This window comes from Cygnus atratus, chromosome 3 (genome assembly GCF_013377495.2).
Source record: "Cygnus atratus isolate AKBS03 ecotype Queensland, Australia chromosome 3, CAtr_DNAZoo_HiC_assembly, whole genome shotgun sequence".
Classification (NCBI taxonomy): domain Eukaryota; kingdom Metazoa; phylum Chordata; class Aves; order Anseriformes; family Anatidae; genus Cygnus; species Cygnus atratus.
This window is the reverse complement of record NC_066364.1, coordinates 114,813,336-114,839,756: the sequence shown is the minus strand read 5'-3', so window position 1 is coordinate 114,839,756 and position 26,421 is coordinate 114,813,336. Positions and strand designations below refer to the sequence as shown.

The window sequence follows — 26,421 nt, the reverse complement described above, 5'->3', positions numbered from 1 at the left end:
GATATATACAGTTACTTAAGGACTAACCTTTAAACCCCATTTTTCTGCAGAATTGGAGAAGTTGTACATACAAATGCGCAGATGTAATTTTGAGCATACTTAAGAGTACTGACAGTTTAGCTTTTGTTTCCAATAAACATTATGTTCATCCAGATGTTCTGTGTCTCTGTTCCAGATACTGTCACTGGGACATCTTCTAGCATTGTTTGGAAATATCTACCTTGTATTTGAAAGATTGCTTGTGTCAGATGTAAGGCACATCACGTGAATCAAAAGGCACTCTCTACAGGTCTCTAGCAAAGATGCAGAAATACTTTATAATCCTAAACTGCCCTCATCTATGGTGACTGTCTTCTTCAATTCTCAGATGTGCAAAGCCTCATTGAACTAGATTTTGTAGCCAAGAATACATTCCCAAAGCAGACCAAATGAGTGAAAGTCATTACAATTCAGTGGCCAACAATTTACTCTTTGTGCAGTGTCACAAGTTCGGCTGAATGAGGACACTGAAATGCTCAGTAGTATCTTAAACAGTAATCTAGGACGCTCTACACATGAGATTCTATTTTAATAGCAAAGTCTTTTTTTAACATAATCCTTTAAATACCTTAGAGGTCATTTTTACTTTTGAAAAAGTACAGATTCCTCTGGTTTGTACAGGCTTATTTGCAGAAAAAATCTGTCACAGAATATCTTCTAAAGCAAATGGGAAGATGGAAAGCGGAATTGTAGTGCTTAGGTAGTGTTACCATGTGTCAAGGAGCTGGAAAGCTCATAGGGTAAAGGAGCTTGTTTTGGAGTAGCAGAGAAATATTTCTTTAAAGAAAACTGTAATGATTGCAGTGGTGCATTTACTAAAAACGTATAACCATTCAATTACACGAAGTAGCAAGGGACAGGTACAAAACTGCCACTTTAAGTTGCAATCTAAGTATGGCATTGTTACTTTCTATTTATAAACTCTCATTCTAGGTAAGGTATTTGGCAACTGGGCTGTGCTTGGAGATCTTGAGTTGTCTGATCATTTTATCTGATAATACTTTCTTCATCAGTTGGCTAGGCTGAATGATGTGTTCACTTACACTGACCCACAAGAATCATAATGGTTAATAATTACAGGTATGTTCACTGGCAACATAGCTAAATAATTCCGAGTATGTTTGCCAGATATGTACACATAATTACACCAGGATTCAATCTTCCTATATGCAGTTTCAAATCTACACACTATTAGCATTAATGTGTCCAAAGCTGTGCTGCCTCCAAGCACAGATTCTACCTCCCCACACCCTTTTCCCTCTTCTCACACACATCTATTTATCTGAGCTGGGTTCTTGCAGCTATCAGAGGAAAAACTGAGAGGTTTTTTTGCTGCCTAGAAGTTTAATCTGCATCTCAGAAGTTCCTCAGACTTCTTACAAAAAAGTAATCAAATCAGATACCTAACAGCGAAGTGTTTTAAATAAATAAATTAGCCTTTCTTTAAGCCTCAAATTACACTGCCTGTTAATAACATAAAAGAAGAATGCTGAAGAACTGATAAAATTTACAGCATCTATTCTGTATTAGTTTTGCAGTGTTCCCATCATGAGTGTAACATGAATTCCTACCTTGAGCTTTCTGGTCAGTTCATAACTTCCAAGTCCTGCTTTCCAGCCTGGTCTTAAAAGAACTCTTTTTGCAGACAGGACTTTGCCGAATGGAATCATTGCAATACATGCAGTGTGGGTTTTGCATATTTAGCTATACTTTTTATGCACAGTGTATTTTTATGAGCATACAGGTAGTGAAGGTTGCCTTCTCTTTCCCTGCCCTTTATAGACAAACCTTTATAGACAAAGTGAATGAGCTATGCAGAAATTTGCAGCTGGGAGTTTCTGGTGATGAATTAATCCTAGCTTAAGACAGATTGATGTAACTGGCTCATAAGTTTTCACCCCCACAGTTATGGGTGCAGAAGTGTTTAGGGATCTAGGAGAAGCTAGCCAGAGTAAAATGCTTTTCAGCTGTCCCTGCTGCTGTAATGTCCCTGGGGCTGCATGCAATTTATTCTGCAGAGACAATGAGTCAGGAGGCCTCATGGGCTTGTTAATGACAGGAGAAGCAGCAGAGCATTGGATCTGCTGTTTCTACCCATAAAGCAGTGTTGAAATAGAAACTATTTTTTTGTGTGCCTGGATGTAAATCAAATGTGTGTAATCGGTCCAGTTGGCTTCTTTAGTTAAAGAAAAAATGATTTTGATGGGGGAAGTAAATAAAAACATCTCTAGGAGAGCAGCTGCACTTAGCATATCTGATACCACTATTTAAAATGAAAATGCAGCCATTATTTTGTAAATCACGATGGTCAGATCAAGTTACAGTAATGGAAATTATGTTGATCTGACACTTCTGATAGGGGGACTTGCTTATACTTCGCCAAGGACAGAAACAAACCAACTTCAAAACTGCCTACCTAGTCTAGCAGTGCAGCACAGATATACTCAATACCAGAGGAGGATCTCTCAATCCCAACCCATTGCAGGCTCTTTTCTCTGCAGAAATAAAAAAATACAGACCATATAGATATGTATCTGTATGAGCATGTCTCTTTCTACATAGTAAACATACTGTCTTGGAAAAGACATGGCAACATGTGGAATATAAACCATTTTCTGTGAATATTAAAACTATAAATTATAAGGCTGGATTGCATCATCTTTAAAAAGAGCCTAAAATATTCTCCACTAAGGGAAAATCATGTTTACTTTAGCATTCTGTGTGATGAATTATGAGAAAAGAAAGTGCTTTTTAATGAGATTAGATTGCTTGATGCAGTGAAAATAACTCTTTATTCACTTCCTGATCCTGTCTCGCATTTCTGCTTTAGTTTCTGAAAACAGATGTTTTTTGTCCAGAACTGACAGGCTATATTAATAGCTTCTCAACAATCTGTGATGCAGCATTTCATACCACATACAAACCTAGTCACAAAAGAAGATAGTACCCATTGTTCAAACAATGACTTTTGGGGCAATAACTTGTTAGAAAATAGGGATTCTATTAAGTGTTGATGATCTATAAAGTATTTTTATTTTTTATTAAACTAATGAATAGCGTTCTGTGAGGAATATATTTTAAGGGAAATCAAGGGGGATACCCGTGTCTCTAAGCAGCGGTCACAGCTACAGCTTTTGCCAGGCACATTGTTCTACTGTCATAAACATTGGCTAGGTCATGTTTTTCATTGTTTTATTGCAGTAATTCCCACTTGAGATAAATAAAGTTTTTGGCATTGGTTTTCAATTGCATCATGTTTCTGACTATGGTATCTCCCTCCTATAATTTTGGTAGAAATAGGCTGTTGAGACGGAAATCCTTTTGCAATTTAGACTATGTTGTCAGGACCAAGATGAAGGAAATCATCAGCAGGAGCAGCACAAAACAGATCAAAATGTATTTTGCTTCTATTGATGCAGTGCAGGCTGATATTTTGCTAGTGTAGAGTAATCAAGGGGAAAAAAAAAACAACTGTGGTATCCTGCCTCTGCATGTAATGTGATTACCTTCAAAGAGTGAAATGGGAGCAGCTGAAGGAACAAATCCAAGACTACCCTGAGACACCATGGCAACTGACCCCTTGCAGGGACAGCGAGAAGGGGGGCTTGGCCATTTCAAAATAAAAATTGCTTTCACTGACCTTCTGTTTGCTGAGCACTGGGTGCTTGCTTGTCATTTACAAACTTGTTGGCCACAAGGAAAATTACAAGATGTTCAGTGCATAGTAAGCCTGAGCTTTTAGGAAACTGGAAAGAAAGAAAAGATTGTAGAAAATGCTTAAATATTTGGATACCACAGAAGTATTTATGCAGCAGGATGGAGGTACTGTTTACATATTATGCTTGGAGTATAATTACAAGAATGTAAGATCTTGGGAATCAGAAGTATGTCTCTGTGCTGTAAGAACAGTGAATAATGATAGTACTGTGTTTGTATGAAATTTAAAAGTAATTTTGTATACACATTTTGCTCACAGCAGGGATCTGAGTAGCATTTTCTTGCCACCTTCTACATTATATCTAGAAAGGTTTTATGGCAGAGAACAATGCTTTTCAATAAAATACAGATTTCACATCTGGTGCAGCTAATACATACTGTAATGAAAAATGTCCCTGATGAGTTATATCAACTTAAAATGAAAATACTTCTACAGAATAATACATGCTCTATTTCTTCCTGAAATTTGCCCTGCATAAATGTACTACCTGGGTTACTGTGTCTCTTAAAGATACCTTTTTTTTCCCTTTTAGAATGATTTATGTGTAACATCTACATAATTTTATTGAAAAATAGGGTAAACCAGATCTGGAAATTTTTAATTCTGTTAATTGGATGGAGTAATGTAAATCATTTTGTATTTTTAGGTGGACCATGGAGATGCACCATCTGAAGCTAACAGTGAACCTAGGCCAACACCAGCAGAAAATGGAGTAAATTGCACTGCCTCTCTTACACCGAAACCAGCAACTCAGGTTGTCCATAGCCAACCAACACCAGGTAAAAACAAAAAACAAACAAAACAATAACCACACAAACAACACAACCAAGACAATAAAAGAAAACACCATCTTTTCAAAAGAAATGTAGATCGTTTTCCATGTGCTTTGTATTTCAAGAACAAAGTGTTTTTGGTGTTTTCTTTTTTGCTTGTTTGTTTGTTTGTTTGTTTTTTATAAAATGGGTGGACATTTTCCCACTCTGCTGTTGGGAGCCATTCTTCAATCATACAAGTACCTTATATTTAAGAGTTGCTTTTGTGGTGGAATTGAAGTTCATTGCAAACAAGAAAGTTTGCTAGTGCTTTTTTGTGATTGCAAGTGAAGGAATTTCTTTAAATTGTTTTTACAAATATGCCATATTTATGCAAGTAGTTACATCTTATTCCATGTACAAAATACAGGTTTTCATACTTATATATTCTATATTGATGTATCTCCTATAATAAATGCTTGTTAAATCACAGTGTATATAATTTAATGAATGCAGTCTTCGTAGGCATGATCCATCTGACTTCCAAGGAGCTGGACTCATCTTGTGTACAGATATTTTGCACTGTCATCATAATATAGGTCAGTTGTACTAACCATCAGCCTAATACCACTTAAATGACTCATATGAGTCATATCAGTGAGTTCAATGGCACCCTCCTCATAAGTAAAACAAGGAAGCTCAGGTGGGCTTTTAGATTACCTTTTTGTGTTAGTTCACAGGATTGGTGTTGTTTTGTGTTACTTCTCTTCTATTCAAGATGTGTTTTCTGAAATGATTAATAAATGCTTGTGTCAGCATGCATCCTGTGTCACATGCCATGTTTTAATGTGCAATCTAGTGGCACAGTAATGGTGGTTGTTTTAAAAGAATTTATATCAGTAATCTCTTTTACCTCTAGGTTCGGTGAAAGCACCTGCAAAGACAGAAGATCTTATTCAGAGTGTCCTCACAGGTATTAAATATACAGTTTACATTATATAAAGGATATTTCAATTGACAAAAACGTGTATATTTTTAATGAAATGGGCCATCTGACTTAAAAATTTCTTTGAATGATTATGACTGCAATAACTCATAGAAAATATGCTTACCATGTCTTCTTCCTCAGCTATGAAGTTATTGAATGTTTGAGCACATGCTTCATGAGATCACCATTGGGTGCCAACGTGGAATTTTTAAAAATTATTCTATTATTGCATTCTCATAGGCACAATGTTTACATCTAATGCAAACAAAAAACAGCATTATGCTCAGAACAGAAGCTAAATTTTCTACTACTCTTGTGAATAGTAGTGAAACGATTTTGTCTCCATTAGCCCTGTATCCTTCCTATCACTCCTACAAAACTGAAATTATCCTGTTGCATTAAGCAAACTGGCCTGTCAGATAGAGCCCTACTGTGCAAATGGGAGTCAAGTCCTTCAGCTTGGAGACATATTTTAGATTGCAAACCTCCTAACTCATTATTTTTAAGTCATTTTCCAACATTTCCGTATACTCGATCTGTTGTGAGATCTGGGAAAGGGTCTTCAATCTGGGTTCCTTCCCTCTGTCACCTTTTTTTGTTGTTTTTGCTGATTTGGGGTGAGTTTATGCAGGTCAGACTAGCAGACACTGAGCTTGAACTCTGATCAGGGTTCACAGAGCACGACATCTGGGATAGCTGCTATTCTCAGTGACAGCTCTGGAGTGCAATTCTTGGCATTTAGCTTCTGGTGCCTTGCCAGACTGGCAGACAGCTGGCCATGACTCTCCTGATGCAGGGTCTCCATCACAAGAGCAGTGAAATCTGTTGGGTTGCCATGATGATACCGGGACAGCTGCTCCCACCCAGTGCCCAGGTCAAGGCAGAGGAGCAGGTGCTGAAATGCTGTTTGTAAAGGGGTTTTAGGCATTAGTATGTTATGTAGTCCATCCAGAGAGAAGGGAGACCTGAGGTGTTGGCACAGTGCTTACAAAAAAGAACAGTGACCATACCTATGTAAGATGATGATGTTATGTGTCAGGCTGATGTGAATCTTTTGCATCTGAAAGAGTTTGAGGAAAAAAAAAGTACGTTTTTTATTTTGCTGGACATACTGCTGTTCTAAATTTTTGACTCATTTCCTACTCTAAATTTGCGACAGTGTTTTTAATCTAGTTAGCTTATTTTCAGAGAAGTCTACTTGGTTAGCTTAAGCTAACACATTTCACTTACCAGCAGTAAGAAAGCGTGCTTTGTTTCATTCCTGCATGTGGTGATTTCTCTGAAATTATATGTTATTAGAAAATTGAAGTGGCTTTTGTTATTATCATTGTAGAAGTGGAAGCACAGACTATTGAGGAGCTAAAACAACAGAAGTCGTTTGTAAAGCTTCAGAAGAAGCACTACAAGGAAATGAAGGACCTTGTAAAGAGGCACCACAAGAAAACCACTGATCTTATCAAAGAGCACACTGCAAAGTATAATGAAATCCAAAATGACTACCTGCGACGAAGAGCAGTTTTAGAAAAAACAGCAAAAAGAGACAGTAAGAAAAAGTATGTTAAATGCAGCTTTCCTGTCTTTGGCATCAGATATATTTACTTCTTTTATGATAGACAATTAATATGGAGGTGACAGTAGAACACAGGTGAAAAAAAATATCAAAAGTTGGAATATTCCTAGATAAAATGAAGTCTGGTGTTTTGATATGGAAATCAGCAGAAAAAAGCCCTCTCTGTGATACACTGATTCTCTGCTAGAAGTCAGATAAGTCATTCACAATTTTATACCTCTTTCCCTGTAAACAAGATCATACAATATTTATCTTGGGACTTTCCTTAGTCCTTTGTTGTGGGTAGGTGCTTCAGCTATACTGGCAACAGAAGCCAGTGGTTAGGCAGTAAACTTAATCACAAACTGAGATTGGGCTTCCCCCACATCCTGGGGGCAGTTCAGGAACCAGACTGAGGCATCAAAGAACTGAAACCTTGTCTGGATAACGTATTTTAGTTTCCTACTCAGGTCAACTGCAGCACATTTTATCAGAGCACCCCATTGTCTCCTGTGCTTGACCTCCTTTAGGATAAGGGGTGTCAGTTCATTGGAAACTTGCCCCGCACTTCATAATACAACATCATAATGTAGCGCCTTTTCAAGCAAGGAGAAAGTTTTGCAGCCAGCACACATAGTCATCTTGCACATATTGAGCAACTGGTTCCCTCTGGGCCACCACAGTGTGCTGCCTGGTGGTGGAGCAAGAATCCAGTTTCAAAACAGAAACAAAATCTAGTCCTCCCAATGTTATTTGTGATTAGAATGGATATTCTGAATTTTTGGATGGAGACCATCGTCTCCAAGTTAGAGCCCTGGAAAGAAAACTCATACTACAGTAAAAAGCATCATGTGTAGTTAGGTGAAAGAAATAGCTGCCAGTTATTAACATCTGACTATAGTTTAAATGATGATTGATACAGACCGCTTGGGAATCTCTTAATGATTGACTGGCTTTGCCTCTGCATGCACATCCTTTCTGTGCTACGTCTCTTTCTCAGTGTTGCATTGCACTGTAGCTCATCTCTTTGTGTTTGCTGATATCATTTTTTATTATTTGTTCAGATAATAAAAGAGAGTTGCGTTTGCAATTGTCAGTTTTAAATGCAAATACTGTTGGGTCTCGTTAATCTTTCCACAATTTTCTTCTGATTTATATGGTAAGGAACTTTATATTACTAAAGATCTTTCTTAACTCCTGGCAAAACATATGCACATGTAGGTACAATCAGTGTCTAATACTATTAAAACTGAATGATAATTATGTAGGAGTACCCTCCTAAATTTTTCCTTCTCCCATTAGTGCAGCTTTCTCATTCTAACATAATCAATTTTTTAAATGTAATTAGATAAGCACAAAAGCCTTTTAACTTTTGCATAAAATTGATATAGCTGCAGATCTTGAACATGAAGACATTGAATGAGCATTAAAAAAAAATTACTGGATACTTTTTGGTAGGAGACCATTGGAGAAAAAAGGTGCCAGCAAGCTTTAGCTACTACCCTTGTTGACAGTACCTCTAACTGTAAGTGACCAAGATTCAGGCCATAACTTGTCCCTAGGAAGGAGCTTACTCGTTTATGCTTGCCCAATGACAGAATGTCTTTTGGCTTAGTAAGAGCTTAGTACTCATAAAATATGTATGCTCAGGTGGCCTTAACTGTTGCCAGTTTTCAGACCTCTGGGTTCTACACTTGAATTTGTTAAAATCCCTTACTGACTGGTTGTCAGCTGCATGCACAGTGATATTTTATTCATTGTATTTTCCATCATAAGTGTGTATGACAGATAGTGGCAGACAAAACAATATGATACTGTTTTGTTCCTCATTTTCTCTAGCATATTCTATTCAAATTTAAGTAGAAGAACAAACTGAATAAATGACTCATCTTTCTTTGACTAAAAAGGATTTGGGTTTTTTATTTTGTTATGATCTGATCATAAATCATGCATGATATTAGTCAATAAAACACTGTATTCTGTTATGGGGAGCTGTCACAGTGATTTCAGAGGTGTGAAGTTTTATGTGAAGATACGGAGAAATCTGAAGGTTAAAAAATCTGTTGCTGAATTTTTAAGGAGCAGGAGTATGTATTTAGGGCTTTTCAAACTTGCAAGTACATACTATCTCAAGTAGAAGACTTTTAATAGAATACTGCATCCCAAGGGAAAAGGCAATTTTTACCATTTTAAATTATTACTGAGGCTATTTACCTGTAAGTGCAAAGTACAAAATGCTACTTCATCAAGAGTCTCTGCATCAGATTGTCATAAAAATATGTTGTCTCTGATCAGAAGCAATCAGTGTTTCATGCCCATGTCTAAAATGGGGCAAAGATTCAGTAAAGCCAATGTCTATGGGACAGTTGAACTATATATTGAACATAAACACAGATATTTTGTTGGTGTAGTTCTGAAGTTTTCATTTAATGATCATGCCCCTTAACAGACGGTTACTGTTTTAGCCTTATTTCGTTTTGCCAAAAATACAAGAGATGTCAGCTTTAAAATATATAACATAATGGCATAATTTGCTGACTTTAATATTCTTTAATGCTGTCTTGTGGCTCTGTATGTAAATTGCCCTCACCTGTCACACTGATACCACTTAAGCTCATAGCAGAATATTCAAATACAATAATAATACAGGAGATACAAATAGGCTACCTTGGTCTGTATCTTCAGCCTGATGAAAGCGGCTTCACATTATTTCGGTTGAAGTTATGCTAATTGACAGAAGCTGCAAAGTTGAACCTGGGCAAGAAAAGACAGGCAGCCAGTGCAGCAAGTTCTCTGTATTGTAATCTTTGCAAATTTCTGAGTAGAAAAATCATTCTTCTAAGTCAGTCCGCTCTGTTCAAGGTTTTGCTGTTTTGTCCACCTCATGCACTGTTCCTGAGGTTTCCCAGGCAACTGATTTAACACCTGAGTACAGCAGTAAGCACGGCAGCCAAGCAGAGACACAGCATAATCATGTTTTGTTAAAAACATTTTTCTTGGGTTTAGTGTACTGCTGGCCTGAGAGTGATACTGCTTTTGCATTTTTTTTATTTTTTCGTTGAGCAGTGTCATCATGTTTCCTTTCACCATTACATTAATCCTTCCTTCTATATTAAGGAAAAAAAATAAAACCTAGTCCTTGGTGTTTGCTTTTTAGTTTTTTTCTTATATTTTTTCTTTGTTCCTATGTGTTGCCTTTCTGAGATTTATTCCCCACCGGGAAGTTAAGTTTCCTCCTGAAGTCAGGAGTCCATAGAGCACTTTCTTGTGTGTGTGCTATGCATGGCATTTCCTGAAGGGGGGAGAAAATACCAAATAAAGGGATGTTCCTAACCATTTTAAGCTTTTTATAAATGCAGATGTAAAGTTATGCTCTTAAATTTATTGCTAAGCATATGCAAGGATGACTCTGTTTTCAAAATACTTAGCATTCACCATTTTTGTTGAGGACTAGGAAGCTCTGAAATTCAAGTTATGTGCCTGGAAGTGCAGAAATAAGTTCTATGGGCATATGTCCTGGCAGTTTCATTTATAGTTCATTTATACTAAGTTCTGTTCCACCCCACCATGGCAGGTTTAGAATTAGAAAACAATTAGCACTATTTTCTTTGCTAAAAGATTAAATTAGTGGATTTACCATGGCTAAAATCATCTTCTTCCTCTATATGTGGTGCCAAGAAACTTATTTGATGGACTACATGTAACCTGCTACCTTAAAAACAGGGTTTAAATATGGGGCAGAGCATGCATACCTAGTGACTTGGAGCTGGTGTGTGTGTGTGTCTTTGCAGATCTGAAACAGGCAGCCCAGACCACAGTTCTTCAACTATTGAACAAGAATTAGCTGCACTCGACTCTGAAATGACCCAGAAGCTAGTCGAGCTGAAGGAGAAGCAGCAACAGCAGCTGCTAAATCTCCGACAGGAACAGTATTACAGTGAAAAGTACCAGAAACGAGAGCACATTAAGCTGGTACGTTTATGGTATCTGCTTTTCTTTAGCGATCTCTGGGTTAGTAATGAAAGCAGTGTGATGTTAGAACAAAGTGGGGCTTCCTTTGGGTTGGAGTCCATTTCAGATCTTGATTCCCATGTGGTCCACTGCTACTTCAAGGGGTTGTTGTGCCACTTTGTCACTAACACTTGTAACATACTTGGAGGGGTTTGGATAGAAGGCAGAAAGGCAACAGGTTTATTATTAATGCTAGGGCACTGAGTCCTTACCTCTAGTTACATATGTCTAAGTTCTCCGCAGCTTTTAGTTCCCATTTTGTTCTGCCACTTACTTAAATGTACAATACTCAAGTAGGCAGTATTAGCTGGAAATAAATCGAAACACCATGAAAATAAATAAATGAAAATAGCTTCAAACATTCCCCAGGGCACAGAGTTTTGCCAGTGTTCCTACTGCAGACAAATGCTTTAAGGGGATGCAGGACATAATCTGTATATGGTGAAGAAGTAGTTTGCATGCATCAGTCCAAGCTAGTTTGCTTTTACAGCTGGAGTTTGGCTGACAACTGCAGCAAGATCATAGCCCTCTGAGCTGCAATAGGGGAGCTTGGGCAGATGGCAGCTGATGCTGATGGATGTTCTCAGGCAGAAGAGAACATTTTTAAAAGGGTGTTATGGGAGTGCAAACTGTTTCTCAACTCCAGACAATCCTGTCTCACTATTTTTTTCTATTATATGATGTTTTACCTCATTGCTGGTGTCTGAAGTGATTTGTCTGTTCTGTCCTGCCATCCAAAAAGCAGGGCAGAAGAGTGATACGAATTTAAATCACTCAGCAAGGCCTTTTCACAAATTAATTCCCATGGATCATAGCACAGAACTGCGGCTCCCAAGCGGTGCTGTTTATCGTCAGCTGTATGTGAACCACATCAGTGTTAAACAGCAGGAGCAGCTCCAGCAGGAGTGTGTGGACACGGTTACCTGTGCTGCAGGGATACAGTAACAATTGTTGGCTGCATCTCAGGGATTTTACTTTTTATAAAAACAAAATGTTCTGGACCCACATAGTTGGGATGATATTGTAAGTTAATTAATTTCTCATTCCAAAATAGGAAATGGCATTTCCCAAAGCCAAGTCCCATTTTGTGCTTTGTCCAGTTAGGTAGTGCCATGATAAATTCATTTTTTAACACAGAACATTCAGACAGTTTTCCCTCTGAGTTATGTTGGAATTAATATTTGTTCCACATAAAATCTGCCTTGCAGAGGAGAGATTCTTTCTGATTTCTTTCAGAGGAGAGCCTATTCTCAGTATTTTTCTTCTTTTATCTAAGGAAAGAAAAGCTGGATGAGACTAGCTAGGCATTATTATCCATTTTCTTGTTCATCATCCTGAGAAGATTATTTAATAGAATCCAGCTTAAACCATAGGCATGATCAAATCAAACTGGCCCCATTTCCCATTTTAATTCACCATTCATTGAACTTGAACAGAGGCCCAGTCCTTGTATCCTCATCCGTCAGCATCACAACTACAAGCATGGTTTTGTTAACAGCTTCAGCTCAAATGAGATTGGACCCAGTGCTGCACACCAACTATGATATTCTGAATCCAGTGATGTGTGATCAAGATACAGCTTAACTTTCTTAGCTATCATGCCTGAATGTTTGTCCGTCTGACCACACTGAAATCCAGGCTACTCCATGCAATAATACTCTGTACAAGAGGAATGTTTTCATCACTCGCAGAGAGCCTTGAAGTGAACAGGAATTCAGCTTGTAATTCATATTGCACAAGTTCAGTTTGTGATCATTTATGAATTATCACAGACATTTTAATCTATAGCAAGAGTAAAATCTAAGAAAAATCTTTTGATTTTACATTTAATTTTCTCAGAGTATATCACCTTGATGTACAGAGAAGTCATAGTTTCTATGTAAGTTGGGCTTATACAAGTCTGTCTGGAGTCCGCAAGTTAAGAATGTGTTTGCACTAATAAGAATGTTTACTTGCTTTTGATCATAGATAATTGATCAGGGAATGGTTTAACACTTTCATATATTTAACACAGACGTTTGAGGAAACTTAGATGAATGTATGATGTTTTGCTGAAAATGCACATTTCTGTTTCTTGGAATTCTTTTTTTAGCTTATTCAGAAGTTGACAGATGTAGCAGAGGAATGTCAGAACAGCCAGCTAAAGAAACTGAAAGAAACATGTGAAAAGTAAGGTGCTATTCCTCTTATAATTGATTACATCTCCTTGTGGTGTGTGTTTTTCATTTAGATACATTTTGAACTTGCTTTTTTTCTTTTTTTTTTTTTTTTTTTTTTTACACTTCAGAGAAAAGAAAGAGTTGAAGAAAAAAATGGACAAGAAGAGGCAGGAGAAGATCACAGAAGCAAAATCCAAGGATAAAAATCAAATGGAAGAGTAAGTGTATCCCTTGATCTATATCCTTGTATGTTGTGGGGAGACACAAGATTTTTCACAACTGGAAAATCAAAGAAAGGTCTCAACCCTAAATACAAGGCAGCTTTTAGTCAGACTGTAATACCTCAGCAGAGCAGTGGAGTCCTTCTTACTTGCTCTGATACTAATTTAATTTCCTGGGACAAATCTAATCTCCTGTTCAGCAAGCATTGATAGTCTGGGTCAGCTGCAAAGGTGCTGATGTATAATATGGGGACATGCCTGTGAGTGTCATGACAATGATTCACCAAGACGCTGCTAATCCAAATGCTATTCCTTTATGTATGGCTATAAATAGACTTAATGACTTCAATTCCTGCAGGGTTTGATTTCACTGTAACTTATTTTTTTTATTTGTGTTATCTTTTCTTCTTAACTCTGCTAAAGCTGCTGTCTAAAATAAATAGCAGCAACACACTGGAAGGTTTGCTCTACTTTTGTGATAAATTCCCCTCAGATGCTGTGCTACTGACTCTCCTCCAGTAACAATTTTATTCAGTGTGCAGTTACTTCTGGTAGAAGACAGAGGAGAACGTGCGCTCTGTGGGTGCAGTTTCTGTGAACAGGGACAGTAATATTAATTTCATTTCTGCACCACCAGACAATACAAAGTTATGGAGTTATGCAAGTTGATTATATTCTTCCCAAAGGCACAGTGTCTAGGTTTGCTTTTCCTTCTTCATTTGTTTTGGCAAGCAGCTCAAAAAGAAAATGGAACATTTTAATCTTTCACTGTTTGCTGGGATATTCTTTTATACCGGTCTTTATTTTAGTAACACTTAAGAACAGTTAAAATACAGGAGAAATAACAACAACAACAAAATCTATCATATCTGAGTTTTACCATGTGAGTAAGACACAATTATGTTGGGTAAAAAGATGTATATAGATTTTGGAGCCTCTCCATACAATCTTTGTGTTTGGCAACACTAAAAGAGGGTCACACACTCACGCGATGAACTGCATCAGATAATTTAAGAAACGTATAAACATCATCAAAAAAAAGATAACAATATTAGAATAATTTATTATGAAAAGGGGAGAAATAATATGGTTAGGGCTGATAAAATGTAATAGAAAAAATTAGTTATTACAAAAATATAGCAGTAAAATCAATTGCAATAGGAAATGATTTGCTAGCTGAGAGGTAAATGAGATGCTAGTGCGAAAGGCTCAGGAACAGACAAGTAAAAATTCATTTTTGTTTTTATTTTTTGCTCATCTTTCCCAACGGCTTTCTTTTGCCAGGCTTTTCAGAGAACCCTTGGGAAAGGTAAGATGGGAACCAAATGGGAAACTCAACTTTCCTCTGTCAAGTGATGCAGTTTTCACTTTTGCAGTGGAACAGGGAGTAGTGAGACCTTCTGGAAAATCCCACTTGAGTCATCCATGCTAGGCTGTTGTTTATTTAAAGCTTTTCTTATGAAAATTTGAAGAAAAGGAAAAAAATGCAGAGAGAGAATATGTCATATTGTTCTTGCTTAAGTTTTCTAATTCTACCTGTGCCCAGGGATTGTGTAACTACCTAAAACCATCAGATTTTAATGCCACCTCAGTAGATTGCAATTCACTATTCTTGACTTAGGCAATTAGATTTCAGAGTACTGTCCTGAATCTGGTCAACTACGGCATCCACAGAATGTTATTTTATGTGCATTTATTCCTTTGAGGCATCTTGTCTTTGACCAAAAGTTACCTAATAGCTGTCTCACTGAGCCACTTAGAGTACTTCTTCCAAGTTCAGCTTTCTGTACTTTACATAGCAAAGCTGAGGACTGAAGTTGAGCCCTTTGTGGGAGCTTTGCCATCATCTCTGAGATGTCGCCAGCAGCATCTACACAGAGATAATTTCAGTAGTTTGTAAAGTGCCACAATGTGGCAGTGTGCACCTACTGACAGTTGTGTGCTTTCCTAGACTGACATTTGGGCCCTAAGGAATGCTGCCATCACTTTGAAGATGTGACAATACCCTGTGGGAAAAGACAAGAAAATGAAAGAGCAGAGGAGTTGTTGTGGTACCTCCTGGGGAAATCAGAGCCCTTCGTACAGTAATGATGCCACCTGTTATAAAAGGCACATCCAGGAAGCCACTAAATGTTAAGTTAGGCTGATCCATAAGTTCAAAACATCACCTTACTCATTCTTGTAGGGAGTTGTGGAGGATTGAAATACATTGGTATGATCTTATTGACTACAATAACTTGTTGATTGCTTCTCCCCAGAGAGAAGACTGAAATGATTCGATCATATATACAGGAGGTGGTACAGTACATAAAAAGGGTATGTCAGGCCATACGTTTATTTTTCATTTGGGGGGATAAAACATCAGATTTCATGTTTTAGGTCATTTTACACTACAGATTCCAAGTTTCTGTGTAAAGACTCCACAAGTGCACATTTTTAAAAGATGGCTCCTATTGACATTCTACTACAAGAAAAAATGGAATTTCAGACAGATCTTGTTAACTGTTAGTATTTGGGAGTGGGAGAGAGTAATGGGAACATATTTTAATAAAGTTGTGATTTCATCTTTGAATATCCTATGTTTTTTCATGGAACATGTACTCTATGATTTTTTTTAAATACTGAGGAATTTTTTATTTGTGTGTGTATTTTTTAATTGGCTTGCTGTTTCATGAATGTAAAGATTGCATAAGGAACTCTTAAAGTCAATAAACAATCTTAGAGGATATTTTAACCATAAATACATTTGTACAGTTATCAGAAAACAAAAAGCATTCTGAGAGCTCTGTAAATACAAGTCAAAGAAATTCACTACAGATGTTGGTATTTCTGTAGCTATACATAGTTTACGCTATGGTGAAAGTATGCACTACAATACTTCGATGTGGAAAATTATTACAAAACTTTTGCCACTATTGAATTTTCTCTTAATTTCAGTGCAGAAGAGTTCAATTCAAATGTTGTCCCATTTTTGCTCACAGATTCCTTGATTCAGGAATCAGTGTAAAGAATTAGCAAATTAAATATGCTCAGTTCTTGTTGGAGTCAGGCACACGCTTGAGTGCTGTATTAAATGAGGCCTAAAATTGATCAGCATGTTTGTTTAGGACTCTAAGATGCAAATACTTTTCTTCTGGGAGCAGGATCAATCCTGCACATCTCATACAGTAAAAGTTAAAGCACAATGATGCAATAAAAGTTCTACCAGTGAAGGGGTGGGAAAGGGAGAACACACAGCCTTTGAAACAGGTTTCTCTGCTGTTCTCTTACAGCTAGAAGATGCTCAGAGTAAAAGACAGGAGAAGCTGGTAGAAAAACATAAGGAGATTCGTCAGCAAATACTGGATGAAAAGCCCAAGGTAAAGAATTTTGAACAATACTTTAAAATGTCCTTTAGGAAAGAAAGTGTTGTATATAGTATGTAGACTGATATTTAAACATGACAAAATGCATACATAGCATTTTAGCTATATACCTTAATATACAGGATGAAAAAAAAATCAAGTAGCAGCCTAGTAAGGAGCACCACCTCAAGTCAGATGTCATATAATTTGGTTTATTTTTCAGTACTCATATTACATTGTTGAAAAGATTTTAGTGTAAATGGTGCTTCTGACCAGCAGAGCGTGCTCTTCACTCTATTGTGCTTTAGCAGTACAAAACCAAAACACAGTTTACATTGAAATGAAAAAGAGATATCTTTTTAGCATGCTTGTCTTGGATATTTGTGATAATTAATGAGGATATATTATTGTGGAAAACAATGAGAGTTTTCATAATGTTAGTCCCTAATGTTCTATATTGCTTGCTGGATTTCCCCTGTTCAATTTTGTGCACTGTATCTGCAAGCAGTGTTCTGAAATACATTTTTTGATCCTAAATATTATTGGCTGACTCCCACTCCTAGTCAAGTTGGTGGTCGTTTTGCCACTGACTTCAGTGGAGAAGGTTTGGAGTCATCTTTTGTACGTGCTTCTTCGGCAGGAAGAGCTAGGTAACCATGTAATCAGACTGCTGTATGGAGACCTGTTTTCAGCAGAGTTCATATCCAAGTATGATTCTCCACAGCCCATTGTGTCATCTCCGCTTTCATTTTTTCTGTACTCAGTCAAATATGTGCTCTAGGCTTCATTTTTAATTTCTCGTTTGTGTCTACAGTCCTAATGTTTATGTGCTTGTATTCCAGTTTAAATATTTAGTATTGGTTGTCACTTAATGTTGTCATGTCATTTTTGTCAAATATCAAGAGAATAAATTAGGCTAAGGTCTGAATAGCTAGAAACTTAAAATTGTTTAGAAAAAAAGTTTGCGTTTCTGATTTTCTACTTTCATTTTAAAAGCCATATTTATAATTAACCTGGAACTTTTCAATGTTATCTGGCATCTGAGTCTAAAAGCATGAAAAATAGGATGGTTTGTATTTCATACTGTAGGATCATGAGCTTCTCAGGCATGTGAACCAAAAAATGGAATTTAAATGTTGAACATGTTTCAAAGAATATTAGTACTTCTAACCTCAGCTTTTCACAGATACTTGGACACATCATTACTTTTGTGTGTCCTCTTTTTTCTCTCTCTTTTTTTTTTTTTTTAATTTATTAATTCACTCATAAGTAGCATACCTGCAGTCAGAATTTGTCATTCAGGACTTGTGTTGCATTTTGAAAGATTGGGGTGGACTGGTAGCATGAGACTCTTCAGCTGTCCATGTGCCAAGCATTAGATCATGGCACAGAGCAGCTCCAGATCCCTTGTCTTCCCCTGCATCTGGCCATCAGTTAAAGCACTGCAGTAATCAGCACTCCTCGGTCAGTGCTCTTGATTTCTCCCGAGAAAACCCTCTACAGTAATGTGCCTCACAGGGCCTGGCTGCATTTTTTTTTCCTTTCCCACCTACTGAAATGGGCAGACTTTACTGAATTTATGATGGTATGTGCTTTTTGCTGGCATGAGAGGATTTAAGCAAAACATAATTACTCATTTTATTAAGTATCTTTTTATTTTTTTCTTCGTGTTCATATTTCATATCCATATTTGCTTCGTAAGCTTCCCTAGTGACAGGGCATATGATATAAAATAGATCAAATGCTTTCCCAGCTGAGAACCACCAATGTATTTTATGCATACAGCAGCCTTTCTAGGGGCAGCTTTTTAAATAGGCTGGTCTCTGGTGTTTCAGTGTCAAAACGCCCACTAAAATTTATGCTAGCTGTGTCAAAGGGGTTTTCTGGCAGTATCAACAACCCCTAAACAAAAAGTTTAATATATGAGGGAAAGAATTTTTAGTATTTTTACAATTGGAGACATTGGAGACAGATTTGCCATCATCAATCACTTTCATTTCGTTATTTATTACTGACTCAGAATTTGTTGTGCTATGGCTTTGTGCACAGAGCTCTGTCAAAGCCAGGAAGAATATCGTTTCACGAAGTGTTGGCAACAGACTGCCATACCAGTGAGATTATTTTTTTATTTTTCTTTTTTTAAGTATGCGTTTGCAGCCTCCTTTGTTGCGGTGTGTGTAGGCCACTAGAGGAAAACTTGCCTTTGAGTGCAGACATTTAAGGCAACAGATTTTAGAAACTGCACAAACTTAATGCAAATTAGTTCCCTGTACTGGAGGCAGAGGGTTCACTTTTTGTTTAATTTTAAAATATCATGTGTTTATATGAAAGTACTTGGAGCTGATTCACACCCTGAAACTTTGCCTTTCTTTCATATACATAATTTCTTTCTAATGTTTAGATGTGAGACTGTTTTGTAACTTTCATTTGCAGGGCTATTATATAAAAAGATAGCTTTTTTTTCTCTTGGAAGAGTTGGAGACTTTGCTTCCTGAATGGATACTGTTAGGCAAAAGTTTGGAAGTAATTCTTCATCTTGTGGTCCTGCTGAAAACAGTGTAACACTGACTTTAATGGGCCTGAAAGGTTTTACTGTGTATATGTAAGTAATGAGGGTATCTTTATGACAAACCAGTCTCTGATGCTGTAGAAACTAGAAATTGAATATTATCATCAAATCTGTGTGTGTATATGCGGAAACAAGGCAACCAGTCCCACAGCCATGTTTGGAAAAGGAGAAATATCATTTAATTAGTAAGTCAAATGCTGACTGACCATAGTTCAAAAAATTTCTAGCTTGAGTGCCATTGTAGTGAAAGCACAGTGAAAACAAAGTTCAAATGCTGTCATGCAGCTGTCTTATTCCTAACAGCAGCATTGCTAAGCAAGGCGTATGTATTTTTTTCTCCTTTTTTTTTTCCCTCTGTATTTATGTTATCTACTTGCAGCTTTATTATCAGCAACAGCTTGTAGTTATTTTCTCCCCCATTCAAATTCTTTGTCTTCTTCCCCTAGTCATTAATACACATTAAGCTTGTCCTGTCCTTATCTTCTTCCCCTTGGGCATCTCTTCTACATACTGTGGAGGCTGCTGTAGAAACACAGCTCTTTACACTACAGTATTGAATTCTGTGCATTAGAGCATTGTGTGATTTTAGATTCTTCTCTACAGTGTGTCTGGCACTCACTATCTAAGCACAACACAGTGCGTTGAGGATGGGCATGTATCTCAATTTCTTTGTCCTTGACAGCCTGTGCATCAAATTAAACATAAATCAGGTGCATTTCCTTCCCCCGACCCTTGCCTTCAATTTCATTGTAATTACGAAAATCAATACACATGAGGCATGACAAGAAATTAATTATTTTTCTGAGAATCGACGGAGTTACAGTAAATAGACCTGAGCCTCCTCTAATTGAAACCAATGAGACTTTTGTTACTGAGGCTCATGGGCCAGAGATACACTTGAATGTCAACACAGTAGCTGAGACTCCAGTGCTCTTGAAGTCAGCCCCAGCTCCCCATTGCATTAGCTGGACACTTTTGGCTTCAGGGAACCATGTTTTTACAGCCAGAGCTGTCAAGAGGGATGTACGGCATGTGGTTCGTAGTTTTGTAGCCCATGTTTGTGTTTCTGCTCACACCTGCCCTGCTGCTCAACCCCAGCTTAGCCAAGTCCTGCCACAATGTGTGGGCTCCTCTGGCAGCATGGAAGATGGCATGGTTCAGGGTAAAGCTTTGTGTGTGGAAAAGGCCACAACAGGTCTGTAACAGAGCCACAAGCTGTGCAAACTTCCTCCTAAGTGTTGCCTCTCTATGGTCTTTGAAATGAATGAAGACGGTATAGCCTTTAAGGTAGGGCATAAGGTAGAAAATGCCCTTTTCCCCTCAGAAAATATAACGGCAACAGTTCTTTAGAATTATAAATTGTTTTTGGTAACGGAAAATAAACACATCTGATGCATGCTAACTTACTTTCACAGGACACACATTTATTATCTCACAATTCAACATGCATTATTAATTGCACACAATGGGAGCTGACACCTCTATATCCAATCAATAATTAATATTAGCACTGTACCTGAAAAATTTATGAGGACATAAAATGACACATATTCAGGTTACAGAACAAATTAAGAGATGCTTATCCTTTACAACAGTAAGCCTCTTACAGCTGCAGTGTCTTCTTTTTGTTACATTGGGCTGAAAAGGACCTCCAAGGCCTTTAATCTCGGGGCTAGCTGTTTTTACAATCACATATCATGGAAGCCTGTTAATGAAAAACTGCTGGACAGTGACTCCTTCCTCCTGAGTGTTATTTAAATGGAAATATTTGAAAACTGGTGAATGATTTCATAGATTTCAGATTGATTTCTTACAGTATCTAAGTGATATTTGATCTTTGCGATGGTTGCAGCTTGTCATATATGCTTTAGAAAAAACTCAGTGTCCGTCTTCATGCAGATAGTGTCGTGTGAAATGGAGCTGTTGCTGACAGCAGGGTCAGCAGAACCTCTAACTTTTGAAAGAAGTCAAATAGAGCAAATGTATTTCACAGCACTTTTAGATTTGATTTCAGTTAACCTCAGAGCTCAGAGCCACTCTATTAGCTCATCTGGAAGAGAACAGTTCTTAGGAACTTTGATGACTATTCCAGTGTCATTTCAGCTCACTGCATAATTCACAGTAACAATGCACCGTCCACCAAAATCCCTTTTTTATCCTTTACACCTCTGTAAGAAGCCAAACTGTCTTTTGGGCTAGCTGCACTTCAATTCAAACCTTTCCAAATGCATTCCAGTTCAACCATAGGCAATTATTCAAGAATTTCGGAGAAGGCGTTTGGAGAAAAAGGTTATTTCAGTTTACCAGGTTTCTTGGGACTTTGCACTTCATGGATATGGTTTAGGTAAAAGTGATTTCTTCTGTTAATTCATTCAGTTTAAGCATCTTCAAAGTTTAAAAGGAAATGTCTCTTGAATCTATGGCTGCTGAGCTAAAATGATTTATGGCAGTATCTGCCAAAAAAAAGCACAGAATTAAAAGAATTGAAAATAATTTGCTGTTTGTTTCACTGCTCAGCTTAGGGTTTTGGTGCTTGGATATTCATCAGAGGGGAATAATAAAATGCTTTTCTGCCTCATTAAATGGGCAACAGCATGGAGAAATGAATGGAATTTACTTAGCCTCAGCGAACAACAAATATTTAAAAGGAATGTTTTTAAATGAAAATTTCTAGACTGAGATTTCCAAATCTCCCTATGACTTGATCTTTAAGGATGTGGCATCTTCCCATTTTTAGTCCAGAGATTGCATTGAAATTGAAGGATGCAGCTTTCGTGGCCTATTCACTTGAGGACCTTAGCACTTTGCTCAGCACCTCTCAGCATCAGGTCCTTAGTGACAATCAGTCTAATTTATCTAATAAGCTTTGAGTGGCTTAAGTCCTGATATTTCTTTAAATGTTTTATTACTGTGATTGTTAGGCAGCTCACGGCTGCAGAGTATTCTTTTGGGAAACTAGGGTTGTCTCCTTTTTTCTGTTTCTCCCAGTGGATGAAGTGCAGAATGCACTTACTTTAGGTCTGTAAATTGAGTGGTAAATAATCTCACTTCACTCATTAAAATGAAATAGGCTGACCTTTATCTTATGCCAATTTTATACCAATAGAACTCCCTTAACTTCTATGAAGTGACTAGTTCATCACTAGGCCTGAGATCAAAGACTTCAGTCCAAATAACAGGATGCTCTAAGGAATATTTGAAAATAAGACCTTGTTTGCTTGTTTATGTTTTTTTCTTCACAAATCCACATTTTTAATGATTGTTTATTTTTCCACCAGAATAAATACTACAGTATGAGAAATGAATATCAGGTCACAAAAGATACAGCTAGCAATTTAAGGTGATATTTTCCATGTTAATTAAATGTCTGTCAGTATTGGTCTTGCAGATACATGTGTCTTGGGAACACTCAGGAATACTAACTTTCCAATCAACAGCATCACATTTCCAGTGCGACTATGCAAAATGCTTTTTAAATTTAAATTAATTTAAAATTATAATATTAAAGAAAAATGTTAAAACCAATTGTATTAAGAATGCAAATATGAAGAAGCATTCTAATGGAAAGAGATAAAATATAAGAATTTCAGATTGCTATTTGTTGATAGAGAGTGACATATTCCTCACAAAAAAATTGTTCTACTGGAAACCAGAGAAAATCTTGGGTGTCATATGGAGCTAAAAAAAAAAAAAAAGGCAAGTTATTTCTCAGTTTCCACTAGTGTAAATAAAAAGGAACATTATGGAACTAGCGGAGGCACTGGTGATTTAAAATGGCATGACTGAAGGCAGAGTATGGTCCATAATGGAGGTCATGTGGCAGACAGATTTGATTTGTGAGGGTACTGTGACTTTTTATTTTTTATTTTTTTAAGAAAAGTGATTTCAGAGTCCAGCTACCATCTGTGGGCAAAGGCATTCACTGAATATTTTATTTTAAAGGCACAAATTTGAGACTTCTTCCTGGGCAAAAGAAAGCTCACAGCGTTTTTTTCTTTCCTAATTTGCACAAGAGACTGTGTTCTTATTTTATCCATCTCAGATAAGCCCATGTCTCAAACCACTGTGGTTACCTATTCAATTAGCATTCCTGACAGACCATAGAAAGCCAAACTCCAACGCAGAGCTCAGCCTGCTGTTCCCTGCCATTCCCCACTGGTGTCCAGCTTGGCACAGTACTGCCCGATACTGGGAGAGGTCCCCACTGCAAGAAACTCCCATCTGGCTGGAGGGAAGGCAAAGGTAACTCCCTGTACCCAAAGTCAGAGGCAGTGTCCCCTAGATTCCCTCCTCTCCTCAGCAGAAAGTGCAGCAGCACCCAAAACAGTCCAGTTTGGGAACAGTGCAGAGGTGCATATTTGGGAGATCTCTCTCAGCTTTCAGAAAGGCAACCAGCTTTGCATCTACTGATGACCACAGCAGCACAGGGCAGCATATGGCATCCATGCTGTTCCTTCAGGGCAAGCTGCACATCTTTACCACCCCTGTGGCTTCTGTAATATCATGGAAGTGTTGGATGGGAAGACAAATCAGCCCAACTGGGTATGAATAATAAGCAATGAATGTGCTGTTATTTACCATTAAGCAGATAAAAAGATGTCTTGTCCTCCCCCTCCCTCTTTGTAACAGTGCTGCAGTGATCATCCATCAAAATGACAGAGCAGCCCATGTTTTCTTGCCATTAGGGACATTGTTTCAGAACACCATCACCATGTGCAAACAAAACCACTTGTTAAAAGCAGGAAAATGACTTGCATTTGTACAGTAACTGATTCTACTATACTATAATTGTCTTAAATGCTTAATTTGAGTTAGAAAGCAGTTCAGTTAAGGGGAGAAAAAGGATGTCATGAATTGCCATACAAATGATCACCTTTGTAATAAACAGCAAAAAGTAAAAATTATCTTTTCTCCCTTGGTAACATAAATTGCTGAAGTAGACCTTAATTCTGATTTTAACATTAGTGAATGGTTAATTCTTCTTAATGGTTAATTCTTCTTAAAAGAAGTGAATTTCCAATGCAGAGAAGAGCACAGTGTGTTTTACCATAGATTAAAGTGAAAACCAGGAACAAGATGTGAAAAGTGAATGTGTAGCTTCTTTCTGCAAAGTCAAGTTCAGGTTGATAACATCCTAGACAGAGCACCTTGTCTCTGCAGAAGATGCTCTTCCGTGTACTGCAGGTAGCAGAGGATAACAAGAAAATACCAGCCCGCAGTGAATAATGTAGCATTGAAAGCTCCTTATCTGTTCTCTGTAGCCTCTCAAAGCACTTTGGTCTGCAGTATCCTATTCTCTGCTCTACAGCAGTGTGCGTCTGTGCAGCTGTCACTCAGTAACCTGCACCCCTGTGACCCACTGCTGCACTCGCTTTGGTTCTCCGTTTACTGCTTCCCACAGCAAAAATTTCCCAGAGGGTGGGTGACAGTAAGGTAGCAACCACCTTTGAGAAAAAAGAGCACTGAGCTAGCTTGTGTATTAACAACATTATCTCTGAAGAAAAAGCTGAAAATTATGTTAAAAAAAAAAAAAAAGAGGACAGAGAGTGCAAACATTTTGTGTCAGAATCTGTAGCTTAGACTGTGCAATATTTAAACCTGACAAGATAAGTTGCTACTAGAAAAATAGTTGTGATGCTGCAAAGGCAAGTGTTTTCCATGCTAAACCGAAGTGAGGAATGGGACACCAACAGGTTGTTGACTCCTCTTCACCTTTTTCTATGCTGTTCTAGTGCTCTATGTAATATATAGTAAATATATGCATAGTGCGTGCATATGTGTGTATATATATATGTAGTCTACGTAATATAGTATATCTAAAATGCGTAGTGACCCACACAAAATTCCAATATAGTGCTTTATATAGCATCTTATACACATCTTCATCACTCTATGTCAGGGTCAGAGTGAACAACAAATACCACAAAGGCAGATACTTATGCTCTTGTATATAACTCTATTCATCATTGAACAACAGCAGCAACATATTTGTTAATTATCAGACCTTCAGTACAACATGACAAATGATAAGAGATTGAGTCTGACAAAGTTAAGGCAAAAATGTTAAAAGAAATATTAATGCTTACTATGTAAACTCATTAGAGAGGTGCTTTAAAATGCATGAAGTGGGAAGAAAATATGTTCCTTAATGAACAGAGCTATGAAATCACTGGTCCTGCAAAGATTGTAGTGTGTGCTTAGTTTTGCATATGCAAATGGCTTTTTAAGACATTGCTTATATCTCTGTGCAGAATCAGGCTGCAAAACAGAGCCATTAATGAAAATACTGCTGCATTCCTGTCCATGAGGTAGTAGTACGCATTGCAGTACATGTTAAAGATACAGGTTGCTCTTAGTGCAACCATGATAAGGTGGGTGCCAAGTTTATCGTATTTATGGTGAGATTTCAGGATGATAAATACATTAGTAGAAACAGTAACAGAAATATCAAAAATAAAGTAAGAGTTCCAAAGGAATACATTGATTAAAAGTCTGTTTAGAATGATGATGAAAACAATGGGAAATCTTTTGTTGTTTTTAGAAACAAAAAATTCTGCAACAACAAAAGGCGATTGCTTTGAGATGCATTATCTTCCACAGCAGTTTGAGAGTACTGAGTCTGGTAGGGGAAGAAAACCTTGTACATCATTTGGAAGGGAGAGAGAAAGTGCTCTCCCAGCCATAGTGGCAGGGAAACCCGCATCTCAGACATGCCAGCGTGTACTTCCCTTGCAACGTGGGTGCAGCTTTCAGAGGTCTGGCAGCCTTCCTTAGCAGCAGAAGAGCTGGGGAGGCAGGCAAGCGAGCTGCTCCAAGCCTCCTTGTTCTCTTGGATGATTATGTTTCATTAAATTTCTCCTGTGACTCATTTCCAACAAATCAGCATTTTTTGACAGAAATGCACTAGTTGTGGGTGCTAGTATATAGGTTTAACTATAGTGACTCAGTACATTTCCTTTTATTCAGCCCTTTGATGGCAGAAAGAGGTTCTTGCCAAGAGATTGTGGAGTGTGACTAAGCATATAAACTACAGCTATGAACCTGTAAATGATCTCTTTTATGGAGTCCCAG

General features: G+C 37.5%; 1 protein-coding gene across 5 annotated transcripts in view; it reads left to right on the top strand.

Annotated features, from left to right (window-relative positions):
* Nucleotides 1–26,421, top strand: part of PLCB1 (phospholipase C beta 1) — a 390,968-nt gene that overhangs the window by 312,033 nt on the left and 52,514 nt on the right. For all 5 annotated transcript variants that reach the window (XM_035552918.2, XM_035552920.2, XM_035552921.2 and 2 more), the window contains 8 exons: nucleotides 4,404–4,536; nucleotides 5,429–5,482; nucleotides 6,831–7,050; nucleotides 10,838–11,018; nucleotides 13,150–13,226; nucleotides 13,345–13,434; nucleotides 15,696–15,753; nucleotides 16,710–16,796. In XM_035552918.2, the coding sequence (XP_035408811.1) occupies nucleotides 4,404–4,536; nucleotides 5,429–5,482; nucleotides 6,831–7,050; nucleotides 10,838–11,018; nucleotides 13,150–13,226; nucleotides 13,345–13,434; nucleotides 15,696–15,753; nucleotides 16,710–16,796 (900 nt within the window). The remainder of the gene's footprint in view (nucleotides 1–4,403; nucleotides 4,537–5,428; nucleotides 5,483–6,830; nucleotides 7,051–10,837; nucleotides 11,019–13,149; nucleotides 13,227–13,344; nucleotides 13,435–15,695; nucleotides 15,754–16,709; nucleotides 16,797–26,421) is intronic.